At 38.9% G+C, this 19831-nt stretch overlaps 1 protein-coding gene across 1 annotated transcript; it reads right to left on the bottom strand.

The window, feature by feature from the left end:
• Window positions 1-5393: 5393 nt before the first annotated feature.
• LOC140531232 (olfactory receptor 6V1-like) lies at window positions 5394-6705 on the bottom strand. The gene has a single exon (XM_072650292.1). It carries the CDS (start codon window positions 6570-6572, stop codon window positions 5625-5627), a length of 948 nt encoding a protein of 315 aa, XP_072506393.1. The 5' UTR covers window positions 6573-6705; the 3' UTR covers window positions 5394-5624.
• Between the last annotated feature and the right edge of the window lie 13126 nt (window positions 6706-19831).

The raw sequence follows: 19831 nt of genomic DNA, 5'->3' as shown, positions 1-19831 counted from the left end.
TACATTTTTTCAATTTTTTAAAAAATAAATACTTATACATTAATATTCATTTAAAAAATTTTGAGTTCCAGATTTTTCCCTCCCTTCCCCCCCAAGGAGAAGGCAAGCAATTTCGTATCAGTTATATATGTGAAGTCATGTAAAACTTGTTGAAAAAAGAAGTAAGAAGAATAAAGTGAAAAAATATGTTTCAATCTGAATGCAGAGATTATCTCTCTGTCTCTCTCTGTCTCTCTGTTTCTGTCTCTGTCTTCTCTCTCTCTCTCTCTCTCTCTCTCTCTCTCTCTCTCTCTCTCTCTCTCTCATTCTTCATTATAGGGCCTTTGGAATTTTCTTAAATCATTGTCTTGATTGGAATAGCTAAGCTGTTCACAGTTGATCATTTTTACGTTATTGCTGGTAGTGCGCACAATATTCTCCTAGTTCTGCTCTCTTTTTTTTTGTATCAGTTCATAAAAGTCTTCCCAGGTTTTTCAGAAAGCACCCTGCTCATCCTTTTTTATATACAATAATATTCCATGACAATCATATACTACAACTTGTTTAGCCATTCTCCAATGAATGGCATCCCTTCAATTTTCAATTCTTTGACATCACAAAAAGAGCTGCCATAAATGTTTTTGTACATATAAGTCCTTTTACTTTTTCTTTGATTTCTTTGGAATGCAAACCTAGTCATAGTTTTGCTAGGTAAAATGATATGCACAATTTTATAACCCTTTGGACACAGTTCAAATTGCTCTCCAAAATGGTTGGATCAGTTTATAACTCTATCAACAATGCATTAGTGTCCTTATTTTTCCACATTCCTTCTAGCATTTGTTATTTTCCTGTGGCCATATTAGCCAATCTGATAGGTGTAAGGTGGTACCTCAGAGTTGTTTTAATTTGCATTTCTCTAATCAATAGTGATTTAAAGCATTTCTTTTCATGAGAGCAGGGAATTTAGGTGAAGGTAGATTTAATGGAATAAGAGGAAGGAATAATTACAGAATATGGGGAGAAACAGACTTACAGGGGATTTAGGAGCCATAGGTCACAGTTTTGGAACATTAGGTAACTTTCGGAGGAAAAAAGACACTAGGAGGGAAGGAGGGGGAAAAAAAGAAAGGGAGATGGGAGTTTAGTCTAAGTGTTTATATAAATAGGTACAACACAGACTCTCAGAACTGGCAGAGACTGAAAAATAATATAGTCCATTCCCCTGCTTCTGGAAACCATCACACCTTACTATGTTTGAAAGTTCTCCAGAGCAGGAATGCTTAACCTGGAGTCCATGAACTTGTGTGGTATTTTTAAAAATATATTTTGATAACAGTATTTCAGTGTCATTGGTTTCCTCTATAATTTTAAAGATTTCATTTCATGTATTTTAAAATATTATTCTAAGAAGGTGTCTCTAGACTTTCTCAGATTGGCAAAAGATCCATGAAAAAAATGTTAAGAACACCTGCTCCAATTCAACACTGGACACATATCTATGACCTCTTTTCCTTCAAAGATGAATATATAAGACTAAAGCACTCCCCCATCTAAAATCCATTTTTGTTTCCCAGAAAGCATGTAGGGACATATTGGAGGAGAGAGGTCAGATCATATCATCAAAGTCTTCCAACAAGTCAGTAGAAAGCCTAGAAAGATTCTCAATGTTTTAATTTCTAGTCCTTGCCAAAAAAAAGAGTTTTATGAGAAAAATTATCAAAGAATGATGACTCAGAAAATTATGTCAATTATCTTCCACTATTCCTTTCTTGGAGATTGTTCTTCAGGTCCTTAAACAAAGGTCCTTGTCTATCACCCCTCCCAGTTCCATAGCTGATTTCCCTCCATAGGTAAGGCATTTCTGCAATTGTTAAAGCATTTAACTGGTGTGAATGGTGGTTTCAATGTAGGAAGTGACCAAACCCTTAAAAACAGAAATCGATTTCTTTTTAAGTTGGACACTCTGAGCCACAGTGTTCTGCCTCCATATCTTTGGCTGGTACATCTTCAAATGTGCAACTCTTCTTTCCAAAATCATACCCATCCTTCAAGAGTTAGCTCAGGTACTATTCACTGAGGAAATTATCAATCTGGGTTCCTAGAGAGCCCGAACACCAATGGGGTGAGTGGGCTGGAAGTCAAATAAAGTGAGTAGTTTACCTAAAAGTAGTATACCCAAAGAGATAGCCTGCTGATAGCATTCCTGTCCAATCCTCCCTAGTATACAGATTCATTTTATAGATCTTTTCAGACTTCCTTAGAGTGCAGAGCCATAATGCATTTTGTGGCATGTAAGTGAAACTTAACTAACCAGTGAAGTGTTAAGGTCCCATATTTGGAAGGGTGATTCCTGGAACCTACAACATTTCTAAGATCTAATGGCCATACAGATATTACGAAAGAATGGGAAAGTTGAAGAGCTGCTGGTCACAAGCATATATTATAAGAGCTAAAAAGCCTCAAGTTACAGACCTAGATTATTTGAGATGGGTGCAGGGCCTTGTCAGTGCATTCCAGTCATAATGGTGGTCACATGCAGTATATGATTAAGATAGCACTGTTTCCTCTCCACAAACTTCCAAGAAACTCTTCTCTAATTCCCTGATCTCTGCCTTCTTGGGTCTCTCCCAGCACTTTGTGCCTTTCCTAGCACTTACAGAATCTAATTTCTTTGTACGTGACTATATATGTCTTTCATTTCCCTAACTAATTTATTGGCTCTTTTAGGTCAAAAATTATATCTCATTTCTTTTTCTAATCCTAGCATTTAACACATTGTGTAACAAATTATTTTTGTCTACATCTATGAATTCATTAGTGTATGAATGTGGAATCATAGATTTAAAAACTGAAGGGAATTTCAAGGCCCTAGTCCAGTTTCTTTTTACTGTTGAAGAAACTGAGGCTTGGAGATAAAGCAACTTGCTTAAGATCATGAAGGTTGAAAAACACAAATTAGAATCTTGTTTTTTTTAATACCAAGGTGACTATTCTTTCCACTGTACCAGGAAACTTGTTTCACTTTATTTTACTCATTTTGCCAATGTACATCAAAACTAGATGGCCATTTATAGCACTAGAGAGTTTCCTGAAACAATGAGATTTTAATTACTTGTTATAGATTTCACAGTCAGTATGAGTCAGAAGCGGGACTGGAACCTGGATCAATTAAAGTATGGAGAAACAGATTGGGGGTAGGGGAGAGATATAAGGAGGGAAAGAAGTACCATTGAAAGAGCTAGAGAGGCAGAAATGATCTCAGGAGGAAGAACTAAGTAAAGTTTTTGTGGAGTCCCAGAAGGAGATAATTGTTTCCCACTTGTTTCTTCAGTGTTGTTGTTTTTTTCACTAAATTTACAAAGAAGAGGAATAATTAGCCCCTTGGGAACCAAAGCAGAGAAACTTCAAAGAATGAGAAAATCACTGTCTCTGTTGGACCCTTTAAATGAATATAGTAGACAAGCTCCATTCAGGGAGGGTAGCAGGGGAGAAATGCATTCTAGAGATCCCAACAAGTGGCTAATCTCCACCTATGCTCCCTATGACAGGTAGAGGACTCCCTCAATTAAAAACAAAATAACAAAGTTTTAGCAGAAAGAAATTAAGGGCTCTGGGTGATGAATCTGTAACATGGATTCTGTGGGTGGGCACCTATTTTCTGGATTCATGAAACCAAATGTAGAAAAATGAATGATCAGGAGTTTTCGGTACTCTACACATCACTTTAGAAAGAATTTGACCACAGCCTATCTCCCTAGAGAGAAGCATTTTATGTTGGAGGGGTATCTTCTTACTTTCCATTTTTGGGGGAGGTCTCATTCCCTGGAGGTGCTATAGCCTATATGAATAAGAAAGACCAAATCTCTAGGTGTCTCCACTCTGTAATTCTGACTCTTTAGATCACAAACATAACTTCTAGGAACCCCTTCTCTTGTGTTGACCTTTGCCTTCTTGCCTTCTCTTCCATCATATTTCCTCTCTAATCCCCCTCAGCCATCACCACCAATTACATCCTTGTCTACACTACCAGCTTTTAAGACTAATGGTCCCCAGTCTGAGTTGCGTACAAGTCCCCCAGCCTCAGTGTACATGATGTAAAGGGCCTAATTTACAGGAAGCTAAATAGCTATATCTAATTCAGGGGGTTATGACTAAAGATTCCTTGGAAAGGAAGAGTTCTATAGCATGGATAGTTAATGTTAGGATGACTTGAGCATCTAGGCTCCCATAACCCATCTATGTCTTGGGGCTGTAGAAAAAGACCAAAGATCAGGCCAAAAAGGTACCACAAACTAATGATACAGAAGAAAGAGGGCTGCAATCAGTTAGACTTTGGATCCTAGGTCTATAAGACTGGGCAAGTGACCTATATCTTCTCTGCACCTCAGTTTTCTCATCTATATAATAAGAAAGGGATCCAACCAAATGTCCCCTACAGTCTTCTTCAGTTCTAAATCTTTCACCTGTATGACCCGGGAACAATTGTCTTCTAAGTTGCTTGTGTTTTTGATGGTTACAGTGCAAATCTGGTACCTTTGTGAAATATCCTAATGGGAACTGAGATTAAAGAGATTAATTGAATGATATGGAATTACCATGCGGAAGTCATGGCATCCTGAGATCTCTAAGCAGATGGCCTTAGCCCTCAGATAAGATCTTTCCCATTTCACTCCTGTTTTCTGCAGTGGGAAGAGTGGAGGCTAGATTACCAGATATCCATTAAGGACAAAGATCAACCAATCAATCAATAAGCATTTATTAAAGTGATTACTGTGTGCTAGGCACTAAAGATTCATACACACACACATAGGAGTTAAACCATTTCTTAAGAAAAGAACCAAGCTCCAACCTCAATGAAGGAGATGAGAGCCAAAAATTCTCCTAGCTGAGGGACAGATGCCCATGTCTGGGAAGGAGCTAGATCTCAAGAACAAGTTTGAGTAAGGGCTCAGAGATGCAGAGTAGTTAGAGGTAACCTGGACTCACATCTCCCTTGAGTGGATAATTACCTTTTAATGGTCCCAGGCGTTATAATGATTCCTTCTGATTCTTAAATGGGATCAGCCTGACTGCAACCTTGGTTTGCCTTTACCTCATTTAGGAGTAATGCTACAGGGTCTATCCAATGAGAAACCATGGTTTCCTCTTAGCCATGGGTTGCCTGGCCCTCTCTGCTATCCCACCCCCTCTGCTACACTCATTTTCCTTTTTACTTCCTCTATTGTTGGGAATACTTGCCAGGTGATAATCTCTATCCTGGACACTGAAGCATGATACAGAAGATGGAGTACTACCTGGAAAAAACGAAAGACATTCAAAGAAAACTAAGTGAATGCAAATAAAGACACAGAAACCAAGTTGGGAGACAAGAATTTTTATAAAGCAATGAGATTTCATTATTTGCTCTACAATTCCAGAGAAGAAAACATCTTATGACTTTTTTCTGTAAGTGATTCTAAGTGGTTAGTGAAATCCATAGTTAAAAAACAGTACAAAAGAAGAAAAAAGTTAAAAGTAGTGTGGAAATAGTGAGGCTAGATGCAGAGTGAGAAGGAGAAGCCAAGGAAATAGCAGACCTGAATAGCACATAGGCTGCTGCAGCTCCTTGAAATTTAGAACATGACCTGTATTCTGTAGTCTTCTCATCTGAAGGCTCCAGGGTCTCTGGAAAATGTCTTTTTGACAATGTCCTCAATGACCCCCTTGACCTTTTCATTCCGAAAGGTGAAGATGAAAGGATTGAGGAAGGGAGTCACCACAGATGTCATTAGGGCCACCACCTTGTTGAAGTCTGTGGAGTGACCCTTGCTAGGCCTCACATAGATGAAGATGGCACTGCCATAGCCAAGCACCACCACAGTGAGGTGTGAGGCACAGGTGGAGAAGGCCTTCTGGCGTCCAGAGGAAGAGGGAATACGCAGCACTGAAGCCACAATGAGGATGTAGGAGATCAAAATTAGCAGCATGGTAGTCAATACAAAGAGGAAAGAAAGGAAGAAATCCATGCGCTCAATGTGGTGGGTTGCTGAACAGGAAAGTTTTAGGAGTGGGGCAGAGTCACAAAAAAAGTGGTCAATGATATTGGGACCACAGAACCAAAGCTGGCTTTTTTGGATGGTGGGGGAAATTATGGAGAAGAAGCCAACCACCCAACATGCCACCACCAGCCTAACACAAACCTGGCTACTCATGATGGTTGGGTAATGCAGAGGGCGGCAGATTGCAACATAACGGTCAAAGGCCATGGCAGTGAGAATAAGGAAATCAGTAGAGCCCAGGGAAAAGTAGAAGAATGATTGGATCAGACATTCACCCAGGGAGATAGTTTTGTGTGTGGACAGCAGATCAGCCAGCATCCTGGGCACAACAGTGGAGGTGACAAGCATCTCCATGAGGGAAAAGTTGCAGAGGAAGAAGTACATGGGTGAGTGGAGGCGAGAATCAAGGTAGGTGATTGTGATGATGGACAGGTTCCCCAGCATGATCATGACATACACCAACAGAATAAATAGGAAGAGAAGGACCTGGAATTCTTTGAGATGAGAGAAACCCCAGAGCACAAAGTCCCTGACCATGGTGTGATTGTTCATCCTTCAGGATACCAGCTTACTGTACTAGCTGTGAGGCAGGACAAGTTCATTAAGAGGTCATCTCAACAAGCACCACACATACATGTATCCGCTGGGGTCTTTGGAACATTGGTCTTCCAGATATGTCTCTGAAAAACCTAAAGTGATAAAATCCAATTAGAATTTCAAATGGAGGAAGGACAAGACTACCTGATAAGAAATTTTCTTGGTGGGGTAGGGGTGGTTGGCATTTTCCCTATATACTGCAGGTCTTAGAAGAAGAGTTACATCCAACTACTTTGGGAATCTAAGTATCCTAATCTCAACCACAGTCAACCCTTTTTATAGTCAATATAGATATAATAAGTAAACAAAAATATCAAACTTCACAGTAGATTAGCAAAGCACTAGAACTTTCTTGTAGAGAAAAACAGTAAATTCAAGGAGACTTATTTTCTGGATTCCTTATGTGTGGAGCCTATATAGTTTTCCATCAAACACTTTCTATAGGTGTAATATTTGGCACAGACCTCATGGCTCTGAATTCGTTCTTCACATCCCTGCTTATAGTAAGTAGTTAATAAGTAGCGACTGAATCAATGAATCGGTGAAAGAATAAATTTCTCCTTGAAATACTTCCCGCGACTATTGGTCACAATTATCTTATCTCCAAAGATGGTTGGGATGGCAGGGGAGAAAAGAAAGGCTTTTTCCAGGTTGGGGTAATAGAACCCCAAATTGGCATTATGACAGACATTTTGGAGGTCCACAAACACTCCCATTATCTTCACTCTGGCCCATCCCATACATGACTGTTGTAAAAGAACCCACAGTGTACTCAATGATCAAATAGTGGAGTTCAGATTCTTCATCTTGGTTTTCTAATTTCCTCCCTCCAATCACCTGGTCCCATATAATTGACCCACCTCATCTGATTCCACCACCCCTACTTGACCTTATTGAGAAATAAATAATTAAATGAATGTTGGAATTAGTTTAAGAGAACAAGAATTCTCAACCTAGTTCTGTCACTAACTGACTTTGTGACCTTAAAGTCACTTATTCAGAGGAATCATCATATAATAAAGAGAGAAGTGGACTTTAGGTCAAGAAGACTGAAGTTCAAATCCTGGTTATGCAATTTATTAACTGTCGGATTTTGAACAAGTTACTTCACCTCCGTCATAATCTACAAAACAGAGGTCGTGGACTAGCTGACCCTTTCAGCTCTAGATCCGGCAAGAGTCCCTGAATATCTACTTCCTCAGCTCTAAAATTAGAATAATATTTCATGGGATACTATTCTACTCTTAAAGTAGGTAAATAATAAGGCATAATTACTTTTGTCAAATAATAATAAATAAGGTGATTACTTTTGGAAAAGTGCATTGAAAGCTAGAAAGTGAAATAAAAGATTATGCGTTAATATCATTTCTCTTTACTCTTCAATGCATGCCTTTCTCATCAGTAAGAATTGTTCTAAAGGTGTGGTCATTTTCTATGCTCATTATGTTCCCTCCACCTGGAATATCCTTCCCACTCCTTTCTATCTAGTTTAATTTTTCAAGGTCCATTTAGCTCAAATCCAAATCCTTCATCTTCCCTTTCCTGATCATTCCAATCCATGATGATCTCTGCTTTCTCTAATCCTAACAGGGTATTCTGTCCCATTCTAGTAAAAATATTTTGGGGCATTAAGTGAAAGTGATGTCATCTGTGTATCAGCTTATGGAGTGACCTCCAACCCTCCCTCCAGGCCCTCTCAGCATCAAAGTTAATCTGAGACGATAAAACTCTAGACCACCAAAATCCCTAGGAACTGGGTCAGCCACTACCTTGGCTACTTACCACTTCTCTAAGTTTTTTTTTTTTATCTGTAAAATGAAGAGTGTGGAATAAATGATGTCTAAAAGTCTTTCTAATCTTGTGTACAAAAACTTAAAAGATAGTAAGGAGCCAGGTTATAAAGAACTTTACATGCCAAACAGAAGCATGGAGGTAATAGGGAGTCCCTAGTGCTTAAGGAGTAGATTACTTATAATATGGTCACATGTACGAGTAATTTGGGAAAGCCACTTTATCAATTTGGTGGAAGAGGTGGGAGAGAGGAGGTGGCTCAAAGCAGTAAAACAATGAGGAGGCTATTGTAACAGTCCAGGCAAAAGGGAATGAGGGCCTGATAGTGTAATTGCTATTAAGAATAGAGAGAAGGAGTGTGTGGAAGACTGGGAGATAGGAAGAAGATTTGACAACCGATAAGAAATGTTCAGTGAGTGAAAATGAAGAGTTGAGAATAACAGTAAGGTTGCTATCTCATGTAACTAGAAGGAAGTAGTACTCTCAACATGGAAGTTATGAAAAGGTGTGGGTTAGGAGGAAAGATAATGTGTTCTCTTTTGGACATGGTTAATTTGAGCTTAATGAATAGGAGAAAGCCTACAGCACAAACTCAGTGATAGTGCTTTCTATTTAGCCTAATTATATACAACAGCAGAATACATTTATTGTTGTTTAGACACTTTCAGTCATGTGTGACTCTTTATGACCCTATTTCATAGTTTTCTTGGCAGATATTGACAGAGAACTCCAGCTAATTTTACAGATGAGGGAACTGAGGCAAACAGGATTAAGTAACTTGCCCATGGTCACATAGCTACTAAGATTCTGAGGCTGGACTTGAACTCAGGAAGATGAATCTTCCAAACTCCAGGCCTGGCACTCTATCCAATGTGTCACCTAGCTGCCCTAATATAATAAATAGTACTTATATCATGATTTAAGGCTTTCAAAGCTCTTTATAAATGTTATCTCATTGTATCTTCACAATACCCCTGGACTATTATTGTCCCCATTTTACAGATGAAGAAAGTAAGATAGAAGTTAAGTGACTTGCTTACATTTACACAGTTAATAAGTGTCTGACATCAAATTCAAATTCATGTATTCTTGATTCCAGGTTCACTACTCTATCCATTACAGCACCTAGCTGCCTATAATAGATAGATAGATAAATAGATAGATAGATAGATAGATAGATAGATAGATAGATAGATAGATAGATAGATAGACACATACATACATACATACATACATACATACATACATACATAAACATAAACTTTAAGAGCTGGTAGATATGAGTGATCATGCATCCAGTCCTCCTGTTTTAGGGTACTACCTCATCTTACTGTGCTTTAAAGTCTTACAAAAGAAGGGTTCCTAACCTGGGGTCCATGAATAGATTTTTATAAGGTCTATGAACTCGGATGCAAAGGTAATTACAGATTTATTTTCCCTCATTTCAAGCTGATTTAGCATTTCTTTTAACTTCAAAGCCTTATCCTGATAAGGGATTCATACGTCTTATCAGGCTGCCAAAGAGATTGATGACATAAAAAAAGTTTGAGGATACCCAAGTTTTTCTGTCACTCATTCCCATATTCCATGTCTGTCAGCAAGCTCTCTGGGGTGGCTGAATGGAAAAACTACTGGATCTGGTGTCACAGGGTCAGATTCTGAATTCCCTGCCTCCTCATTTACTGCCTGTGTAATCATAGATAGGCAAGAAGATATTTGGGGTCTCAGTTTCTCTATCTGAAAAATGATTTCTGAAGCTTCTTCCAACTTTGAAAAACATTAAACTCTTATCTGCACATTTCCAAATTCCTCATACTCTAGATCTCCAATTCACAGTTAAATCACAGTCAGTTTTTGATTAGAGTAAAATTTTCTGTGTTAGAAGGGCCTTCAGCTGTCATTGAGTCCCACTACACTTTAAAAAGAAGCTGCCTCCACCCCCTTAAAAATGTCAAGTGTCCATTTTATGTTTATTAGGGAGTGAATAGTTCCACTGTCTTCTGCCACCGTCGCATAACTTATGAAATATTATGTTCAGGGGGAAGGAGCCAAGATGTTGGAGTAGAAAGATGCACATATGCTAGCTCCAAACCCACAGCCCATAAATTACCTGTAAAGAAGAACTCCCAACAAATTCTGGAGCAGCAGAAGCCACAGAACAATGGAGCAGACAAGATTTCTGTTCCAGAGAGACCTGAAAACCTGATGGGAAGGGTCCATCATGCACCTGACCCAGAGCAGAGCCCAGCCCTGCCTTGGCTGCACAGCACCAAGAGGAGCAGATCCGAGCAGGCTTCAGGGACAGAATCTCCAGCAGCCACGCAGGTCCCTACCCACATGCATGGTGGGTGAGTGAGTCTTTTTGGCTCACTGAGAGGGGAGCAGGGTGTCTCCATAACTCAGGCCCCCTTGGGAGGCAGCAGCGGAGGCAGGAGCAGACCGAGGTTCCCAAAGCAGGCAGGAGCTCGGATCCATTGTTGAAAGTCTTCCCATAAACCCCCTGAGGGAACTGAGCCCCTTGTGGTGGCCCTGCTCCCACCCCAGCATCTGAACTTAATCTCACACCGAATAGCAGCCCCGCCCCTACCCAAATCCATGAGGCTAGGAAGCAGCATTTGAATCTCAGACCCCAAGCATTGCTGGGTGGATCTGGGGCAAGGTGGGGGTGGAGAGGACACTCAGAAGTCAACTCACTGGCTGGGAAAATGGCCAGAAAAGGGAAAAAAAGTAAGACTGTAGAAGGTTTCTTTCTTAGTGAACAGATATTTCCTCCCTTCCTTTCTGATGAGGAAGAACAAGGCTTACCATCAGGGAAAGACACAGAAGTCAAGGCTTCTGTATCTCAGCCCAGCCAATGGGCTCAGGCCATGGGAGAGCTCAAAAAGGATTTTGAAAATCAAGTAAGAGAGGTGGAGGAAAAACTGGGAAGAGAAATGAGAGAGATGAAAGAAAAGCATGAAAAGCAGATCAACAGCTTGCTAAAGGAGACCCAAAAAAATGCTGAAGAAAATAACACCTTGAAAAATAGGCTAACTCAATTGGCAAAAGAGGTTCATAAAAGCCAATGAGGAGAAGAAGGCTTTGAAAAGCAGAACTAGCTAAATGGAAAAGGAGGTTCAAAAGCTCACTGAAGAAAACAGTTCTTTAAAAATTAGAATGGAACAGATGGAGGCTAATGACTTTATGAGAAACCAAGAAATCACAAAACAAAACCAAAAGAATGAAAAAATGGAAGATAATGTGAAATATCTCATTGGAAAAACAATTGACCTGGAAAAGAGATCCAGGAGAGACAATTTAAAAATTATGGGACTACCTGAAAGCCATGATCAAAAAAGAGCCTAGACATCATCTTTCATGAAATTATCAAGGAAAACTGCCCTGGTATTCTAGAACCAGAGGGCAAAATAAATACTCAAGGAATTCACCAATCACTGCCTGAAAGAGATCCAAAAAGAGAAACTCCTAGGAACATTGTGGCCAAATTTCAGAGTTTCCTGGTCAAGGAGAAAATATTGCAAGCACCTGGAAAGAAACAATTCAAGTATTGTGGAAATACAATCAGGATAACACAAGATCTAGCAGCTTCTACATTAAGGGATTGAAGGGCATGGAATATGATATTCCAGAAGTCAAAGGAACTAGGACTAAAACCAAGAATCACCTACCCAGCAAAACTGACTATAATACTTCAGGGAAAAAATGGTCTTTCAATGAAACAGAGGACTTTCAAGAATTCTTGATGAAAAGACCAGAGCTGAAAAGATAATTTGACTTTCAAACATAAGAATGAAGAGAAGCATGAAAAGGTAAACAGTAAAGAGAAGTCATAAGGGACTTACTAAAATTGAACTGTTTCCATTCCTACATGGAAAGAAAATATTTGTAACTCTTCAAATTTTTCAGTATCTGGGTAGTGAGTAGGATTACACAAACACACACACACACACACATGCACACACACACAGAGAGACAGAGAGCACAGAGTGAATTGAATAGGATGGGATCATATCTTAAAAAAAATGAAATTAAGGGGTGAGAGAGAAATATATTGGGAGGAGAAAGGGAGAAATGGAGTGGGGCAAATTATGTCTCATAAAAGAGGCAAGCAAAAGACCCTTTAGTGGAGGGAAAAAGAAAGGAGGTGAGAGAAAAACATGAAGTCTTCTTTCATCACATTCCACTAAAGGAAGGAATAAAATGCACACTCATTTTGGTATGAAAACCTATCTTACAATACAGGAAAGTGGGGGGAGAAGGGGATAAGCAGGGTGGGGGGGATGATGGAAGGGAGAGCAATGGGAGGAGGGAGCAATTTGAAGTCAACACTCTTAGGAAGGGACATGATCAAAAAAGAGAACAGAAGCAATGGGGGGCAGGATAGAATGGAGGGAAACACGACTATTATGGAAGTCATTTGCAAAACTACACAGATATGGCCTATATTGAATTGCTTGCCTTCCAAAGGGAATGAGTAGGGAGGGAGGGATGAAGAGAAGTTGGAACTTCAAGTTTTAGAAACAACTGTCGAGTACTCTTCTTGCTACTAGGAAATAAGAAATACAAGTAAAGGGGTATAGAGATTTATCTGGCCCTACAGGACAAAAGAGAAGATGGGGACAAGGGAAGGGAGGGATGATAAAAGAGAGGGCAGATTGGTGATAGAGGCAGTTAGAATGCTCAGTGTTTTGGGGTGGGGGAGGAGAGAAATGGGGAGAAAATTTGGAACCCAAAATTTTGTGAAAATGAATGTTAAAAGTTAAATAAATTAATTCAAAAAATTCAAAAAAAATAAAAACAATAAAAAAATAAAAATTGTTAATACAAGAAAGCATCTGTGTAGGTGAGAGAAATTCAGAAATGACATTCACATTAAAACAAAAAATATCAATAAAAACTTTAGAGATGCTATCAAAAAAAAAAAGGAAATATGTTCATTTGGGGCACCATATTTGGGGGCATTAATAAGCTAGAATGAGTTCGAGGGAAGGCATCTAGGTTGGTGAATTGCCTCAAGATCATTCCAGATAGAGAACAAATGAAGATGTGGACAGTAATTGCTGTTTCTCAAATAAGATACTCCATCACCCACTCTGGGCATTTTCCCTGGCTGTCTCTCATGACTGGAATACTCTCCCTCCTCAATTCCATCTGCTGGCTATCCTGGCTTCCTTCAAATCCCAGCCAAAATCTTGCCATCTACAGGAAGTCTTTTCCAATCCCCTTCATTCTAATGTCTTTCTCCTATGGATTATTTCCAGTTTCTACCATATATAGCTTTGTTTGTACATAGTTGTTGGCATGCTGAACTTTAAGACCCTTGAGAGCAGAGGTTGCCTTTTATCTTTCTTTATATCTCCAGTGCTTAACATAGTTCATGGCACATAGCTAGTATTAATATGTTTCCTGATTGATGTTTAGCCTAGAGAAGAAAAGATGTAGAAGGAACACAGTAATCGCCTTGAGCATTTGAAGGGCTATCCTATGGAAGAGGGATAGGACTCATTTTGCTTGACCCTTGAAAGGAAAACAAGGAACACTAGATGGGGTTTTGAGAGAGGCAGATTTGGTTATATATAAGAGGTGGCACCCCACAATGAGTGCACCCGCTCTTTATTGCTCATCTTCCTAAATTCGAATCTGGCATCAGACACTTGCAAGCTGTGTGACCCTGGGCAAGTTACTTAACCCTCCTTGCCTGAAGGAAATGGCAAACCACTCCAGTATCTCTGCCACAAAAACCCCCAATGGGATCACAAAGAGTTGGACACAACTGAAAAAAAATGACTGAAAAAAGACTATTTAGAGTCCTAATAATTAGGGCAAAACAAAAGTTGAATTAACTGCCCTGGTGGATAATGGGTTCCTCTCACAATGAAGGACTTCAAATAGAAGGTAGAAGATTATTTGTCATTCCCTATTGAGGAGAATTGCTGTTAAATTCAGATTAGACAATAAGGCTTTTGAGTTCCCTATGAACATAAACATTCTGGGATAATGAGGGTAGTTTGAGGAAGATGTAAAAATATAGATCTTGCAAATAGGCTTGTCCTCCTTACATTACCTCTATAAGGTACCCAAGGGAAGCAATTCAGACACACATTCCAAGCCTTTACCTTTCTTGTTTCACTGAAGACCTCAGGACCAGGCAGACAGGGACTTGGAAAGCTCTATTCATCAATGGAAGGATGCGACAAAAGTGTCACTCTTCATCTCAGAATGTTTCCTTCCATCCTGTATTTTAATAGTGCTTACCATAGTGTATAGCACATAGTAAGAACTCAGTAAGTATTCTCTGTTTGCCTCTTGTCTGTCTTGATCTCTGTCTCTCTCTCTCTGTCTCTCTCTCTCTCTCACACACACACACACATACACACTTTCTCTCCCCCTTTTTCTTTGCCTCTCTCTCTCCTCCCTTGCCTTCCTCTCTCTCCCTCTGCCTTTCCCTCTCCCTGTCATTTTGCATACCTGGTGGAATCCAAGGTGATCAAGGATAGAAACCTGCATGGGATTAAGACTATTATAGCTCATCACTTTTCCCTTGTCTTTTCTATTCTGCCTCACTAATCAGGACTCTCAGAGACAGGAGTTATATTATCTACTCACCTGGCTCAGCTGGAAACCACCATCTCCTCCCATCTCTGGTAACTGAATGATATTTGTGCCAGCAATAAAAGCCTGTTATCAGTTCACAGGTAGCCGTCACCACCTGGGGACAGTCATTTCTCAGATACTGTCCGCAATTCTGAGGATAGGAGCCCCAGGGAGGAACTGTGTCAGACCCAGGACCTTAGAGAGGAACAGTGAACCCTGAGAGGAACCCAGGAGTGCCCTGCCTGCCTACTCACTCTTGTCTTTCTCTCTCTGTGGCTGAGCCCTCTCTTGCTGTCCTAACACCTCCTGCAACCGGCATTCTAGGGGAGTGAAATACAGTAGCTCTAGATTATAGGTATTTCAGGAGTATAGGTTAGTAAGAAAAAAAAAAATGAATCCACGCTTCCAACTCCCTGAAAGGAGAGGGCTGGGCTAACCAAGTCATTTGTTTTCTTTATATGCAACAGGTCCCCACAAAGGTAAGTCCTTAGAGGTAAAGGGGGGAGGGAGAAAATGTCTCTGAGGGCCTAGGAGACTGGAAGTCAGTAAATCTGGATTCCTGTTCTCACACAACTGTGTGACTTGACCCCCCGCCCCATTCACTCAGACTATTATAGTAAATACTTTATGGTGTTATCTACACTACTTCCCTCTCTCCTCAAATATATAGTCAGTTAATGTCTGTTAAGATTATAAAGGAAACACTACTTCTAAAGTCTTTATGATTCTGATAAATACCATGACATAGCACAATTCCAGGGAACTGAAGATGAAGCACTTTCTGACAAAGAGGCGATAGATGAAAAATGCAGAGCAAGACATATATCTTGGGACCTAGTTAACTTGGGAATTTATTTTGCTTTACTGCGAATATTTGTTATGAAAGCCTTTTTTATTCAAATGGAAGAAATGGGAATGAGAGAAAATGAATGACTATTAATTGTAAAACTAAATACATTTAAATTTTTAAAGTGAATCTTGTCAGTTCTGTCTTCACAATGCCACCAGCATCTATCCCTCGTTTTTCTCTTTCCCTGTCATGACCCTAACCAAGTTTCACTACCACCTTCCTGCACTTTTATAATAACTATCTAACAGATCTCTATCCAATGAATCTTTTTATGCTTAAAATTGTCCATATTCTCTTCTGCTCTAAACCCTTCAATGACTTGCCCTTAAAGCTCAACTTCCTGAACTAGAATTCAAGATCCCCCTCACCACTCTTCCCTTCCTACCTTATCTCATACCTGTAGCACAGCAGGCACACCCTGATAAAACCGTCTTGGCAGATGGGCTAACCCAGGATGAAGGTAACCAACCAACAGGTCTCAAACCCATTGGTGAGTTAGAGAATGTCTACCTCAAACGTGTGAAGACTTTGCCCAGTCAAATGAGAGGATGAAAACAATTTATTCCAATGCCCATAAAAGTTGCTGAAGCAAGCTCTGCAGAGCACATAGAAATTGGTCAGACATAGAAGATGGCAAGGTCATTCACTGCATCCTGGTCCATCACCAGTCTTCCTGACTTGCTTCTGGACTTCAGTGACTCTGGAAGAGATAATGAGACCAATGATTTTGGGCAGCTCTGCCTCACTTGAATCCAATTCACTTGACAATCAAAATATCATCCCACGATGTCATTGGTCCTTTTTGAAAATGAAAGATGAACAACATTTCATACTACTCCCCTCCACATATTTTATGCTTCAGGTGAACTGCACAAGTCACCATTTTAGTACTTTTCTCATACTTTTTCATTCATTTCTTTGTTATTTGGTATCATAGGTATATTTTTTTATTGTAGTGTTACCATTAGAATACAAGCTCGATGAAGGACAGCTCTTGTTTTATATAAACACTGCATCTTTCCCAGAGCTTACCACAGTATTCTACAGATATTTGTTGAATCTTGGGGACATCACCTGAAAATATTTCAGTTTATTCATTTATAGCTAATGAAAATAAGCTAAATTCACTTTTCCTAAGTTTTCTGGTATGTGTGTGGGATGGATGTGGTGAAAGAGTCAACCAGAGGTGTGGGAATCAAAAGTTATTATCTCCAGACACCAAAAAATCAAAAGGACATCAGAGAGAACTAGAGGACACATGAAAACAAATGCACAGTGCTGAAATATCGATGCAATGTGTTAGACCTTCATGGTGTGTGTTAGTCATGACCATTCTCACCACATCTTAGAGAAGTTCAGATTTACAAGATGATGTAGAGACTGAGATCATTAATTATTTATCCCAAAACTTTTTATTGCCAACCTGAACCCAGAAAAGCTGAGAAAGAATTGGCATAGTTCAACTCAATTCAATTTAACATTTACCTAATGTTCATCCTATGCAAGGTTTGATTCTCAATCATCATTCTTGATGCCAAAGGAGAGAGAGAAAGAGAGAGACAGAGACAGAGAGAGAGAGAGAGAGAGAGAGAGAGACAGAGAGACAGAGAGACAGAGAGACAGAGAGACAGAGAGACAGAAACAGAGAGACAGAGACAGAGAAACTGGCTCAGGGACTACAAAATATATACAGATCAGTATATACTAAGATTTCAGGAACAAGAGAACTCCCAGAACTGATGGGGATTAAAACCGGTTTCCAGTAGTAGGGGACATCTAAGTTATGACTCAAAGGGATTGCAAGAAGTAGATATAAAGAAGGAATTTATTTCAGGAATGGAGGACAGTTTGTGAAAGGTACATTTGGGAGATGGTAAGTTGAGTCTGCAGAACATCTTAGAAAAATAGGTGGGAATCAGACTGTGGAAGATCTGATGAATTTGTATCTAATTCTAGAGTCACTAGGGATGCAAAGGGAATTCTTGATGAAGGCAAAAATCCATATCTTTGACAGATTAATTTGGCAGCAGTGTGGAAGATGGATTTGAGAGTGAGAGATTAGAAATAAGAATGTCAATTATGAAACTGTTTCACCAGACCAGCCATGAACTTATCATTTCTTACTCTGAGATGGATGAGAACTTGAAATAGGCTTGTAGCCAAGTGAGCAAAAAGAAGGTAAAGGATGATATTATGGCAGTCGACCAGAGAAGACTTGATACCTGATTAGAAATAGTAGAAAAGAGAAAAGGAATAGTTAAGAATGATTCCAAGACTGTGAAGTTGAATGAATAGAATGTTGTGGAATCAAATGACTTGCTAGTTTGAACAGACAGTTTGCATTAGTTGAGAGCCAATGAGAGAATAAAGACAGAATATCTGGGACAAAAAGTTCAAAGAAACAGAAAGGTTTAAAAGCTTTTAAAGAGACAGAAGGAAGGAAGGAAGAATTGAATTTTTCTTTCATAAACTAAAATTAAGTGGGTCCACCATGAACTTGATCTCAAAATATAGCACAAAGCAATAATTATCAAAAATAAATGGTGTTGGTTATAAATAATTATCAAGTAATTTTCAAAAACACTTGGTACTGGTTATAAAATAGAAAAGTAGGTCAGCAGAATGGACTGGATGGGCAAGATTCAGATACAATTGAATGTAGGAGTGCAGTAACTGATAAACAAAAGAACATAAAGTACTTGGGGAAAAACCCTCAGTCTGACAAGAACTTCATGGGAAACTGCAAAATAGTTTAGCAAAGATCCATTTAGACCAGTATCTTACACCACATACCACAAAAGGTTCCAAGTAGATAAGTAATCTAAATGTGAAAGGTAACTTGTCTTTTCCAAACAAGAGGATGGAAGTGGATGCCTTTCAAAACCAAGGTAGTTGGACATTTCACAAACAAAAATGAGGGTAAAGATGATTACAATGAACAAAAGAAATGACAGCTTATACACAATTTGGGAGATTTTGCACAAACAAGATCTATTTCAAATAGAATAAGACTGTGATGAAAGGTAAAACAAATGCACATTATATAAGTTGGATAAAAGTTACAAGGTCATGATACAGGAAAAGAACACAAATTTATAAAAACAAAAACCATTCCTCAATGGAGAAATGGCAAAAGGATCTGAGTGGTTATCAAAAGAATTGTCAGACATCAATAAAAAAAGAGAAATTGAAGTTAAAAGTCTCAGATTTTGCCTTATATCCACAACAAAACATAGCAACAAAAATAGTGTTGGAGGTTACGTGAGAAAACAATACACTGATACACTTTTTTTGGAGCTGTGACATATCCCAATTGTTCTACAAGTCAATTTGGAATTTTATGAAAGAAAAAGTAGTTAAACTTTTTATACCCTTTGGCTCAGTGAGCAAAATACTCAGAGTGTACTCCAAAAGGGAAAGGATCCATTTATATTAAAGTATTCATGGAAGTATTTTTGTGATAACAAAAAGAAATGGAAATAAAAGAAGTACTCAATGACTGGTAGATGACTGAATAAACTGCGGCATACAAATGTGATGGAAGTATATAACGGCACTATAAGAAAGTATAAATAGGATTTCAAAGGAATATGGGAAGATTTGTAATGAATTGATGTACAGTGAAGAAAACAGAAGCAAGACATCAATATACACAATGACTAAAAAAGAAGAAAAGAAAAACACCAAAAGACATAATAATTTAATTCAAATTTAATGAACATTATTCACTATGGATTACAGATGACAAAACACATTTCCCTCTCTTGTATATGCCTTTACTATGTCAATTTATTTTACTTATCTACTTTTCGTTGTTGTCATAAATTGTGCTATGAAGTAGGACATTGGAAAATTACTGTGATTATTTTTAAAAGGCAAAAAGTGACCAGGAGGAACTCTCCTGGTTGTATACACATACAACTCTCATGAACTTCCTACCTCAAAGTAGTTAATTGCTCCTGAAGCAGGAATCTTATCC

The sequence above is a fragment of the Notamacropus eugenii genome, chromosome 3 (assembly GCF_028372415.1).
Source record: "Notamacropus eugenii isolate mMacEug1 chromosome 3, mMacEug1.pri_v2, whole genome shotgun sequence".
NCBI lineage: Eukaryota > Metazoa > Chordata > Mammalia > Diprotodontia > Macropodidae > Notamacropus > Notamacropus eugenii.
The sequence above is the reverse complement of the archived record's forward strand: the minus strand, read 5'-3'. Positions and strand labels throughout refer to the sequence as shown.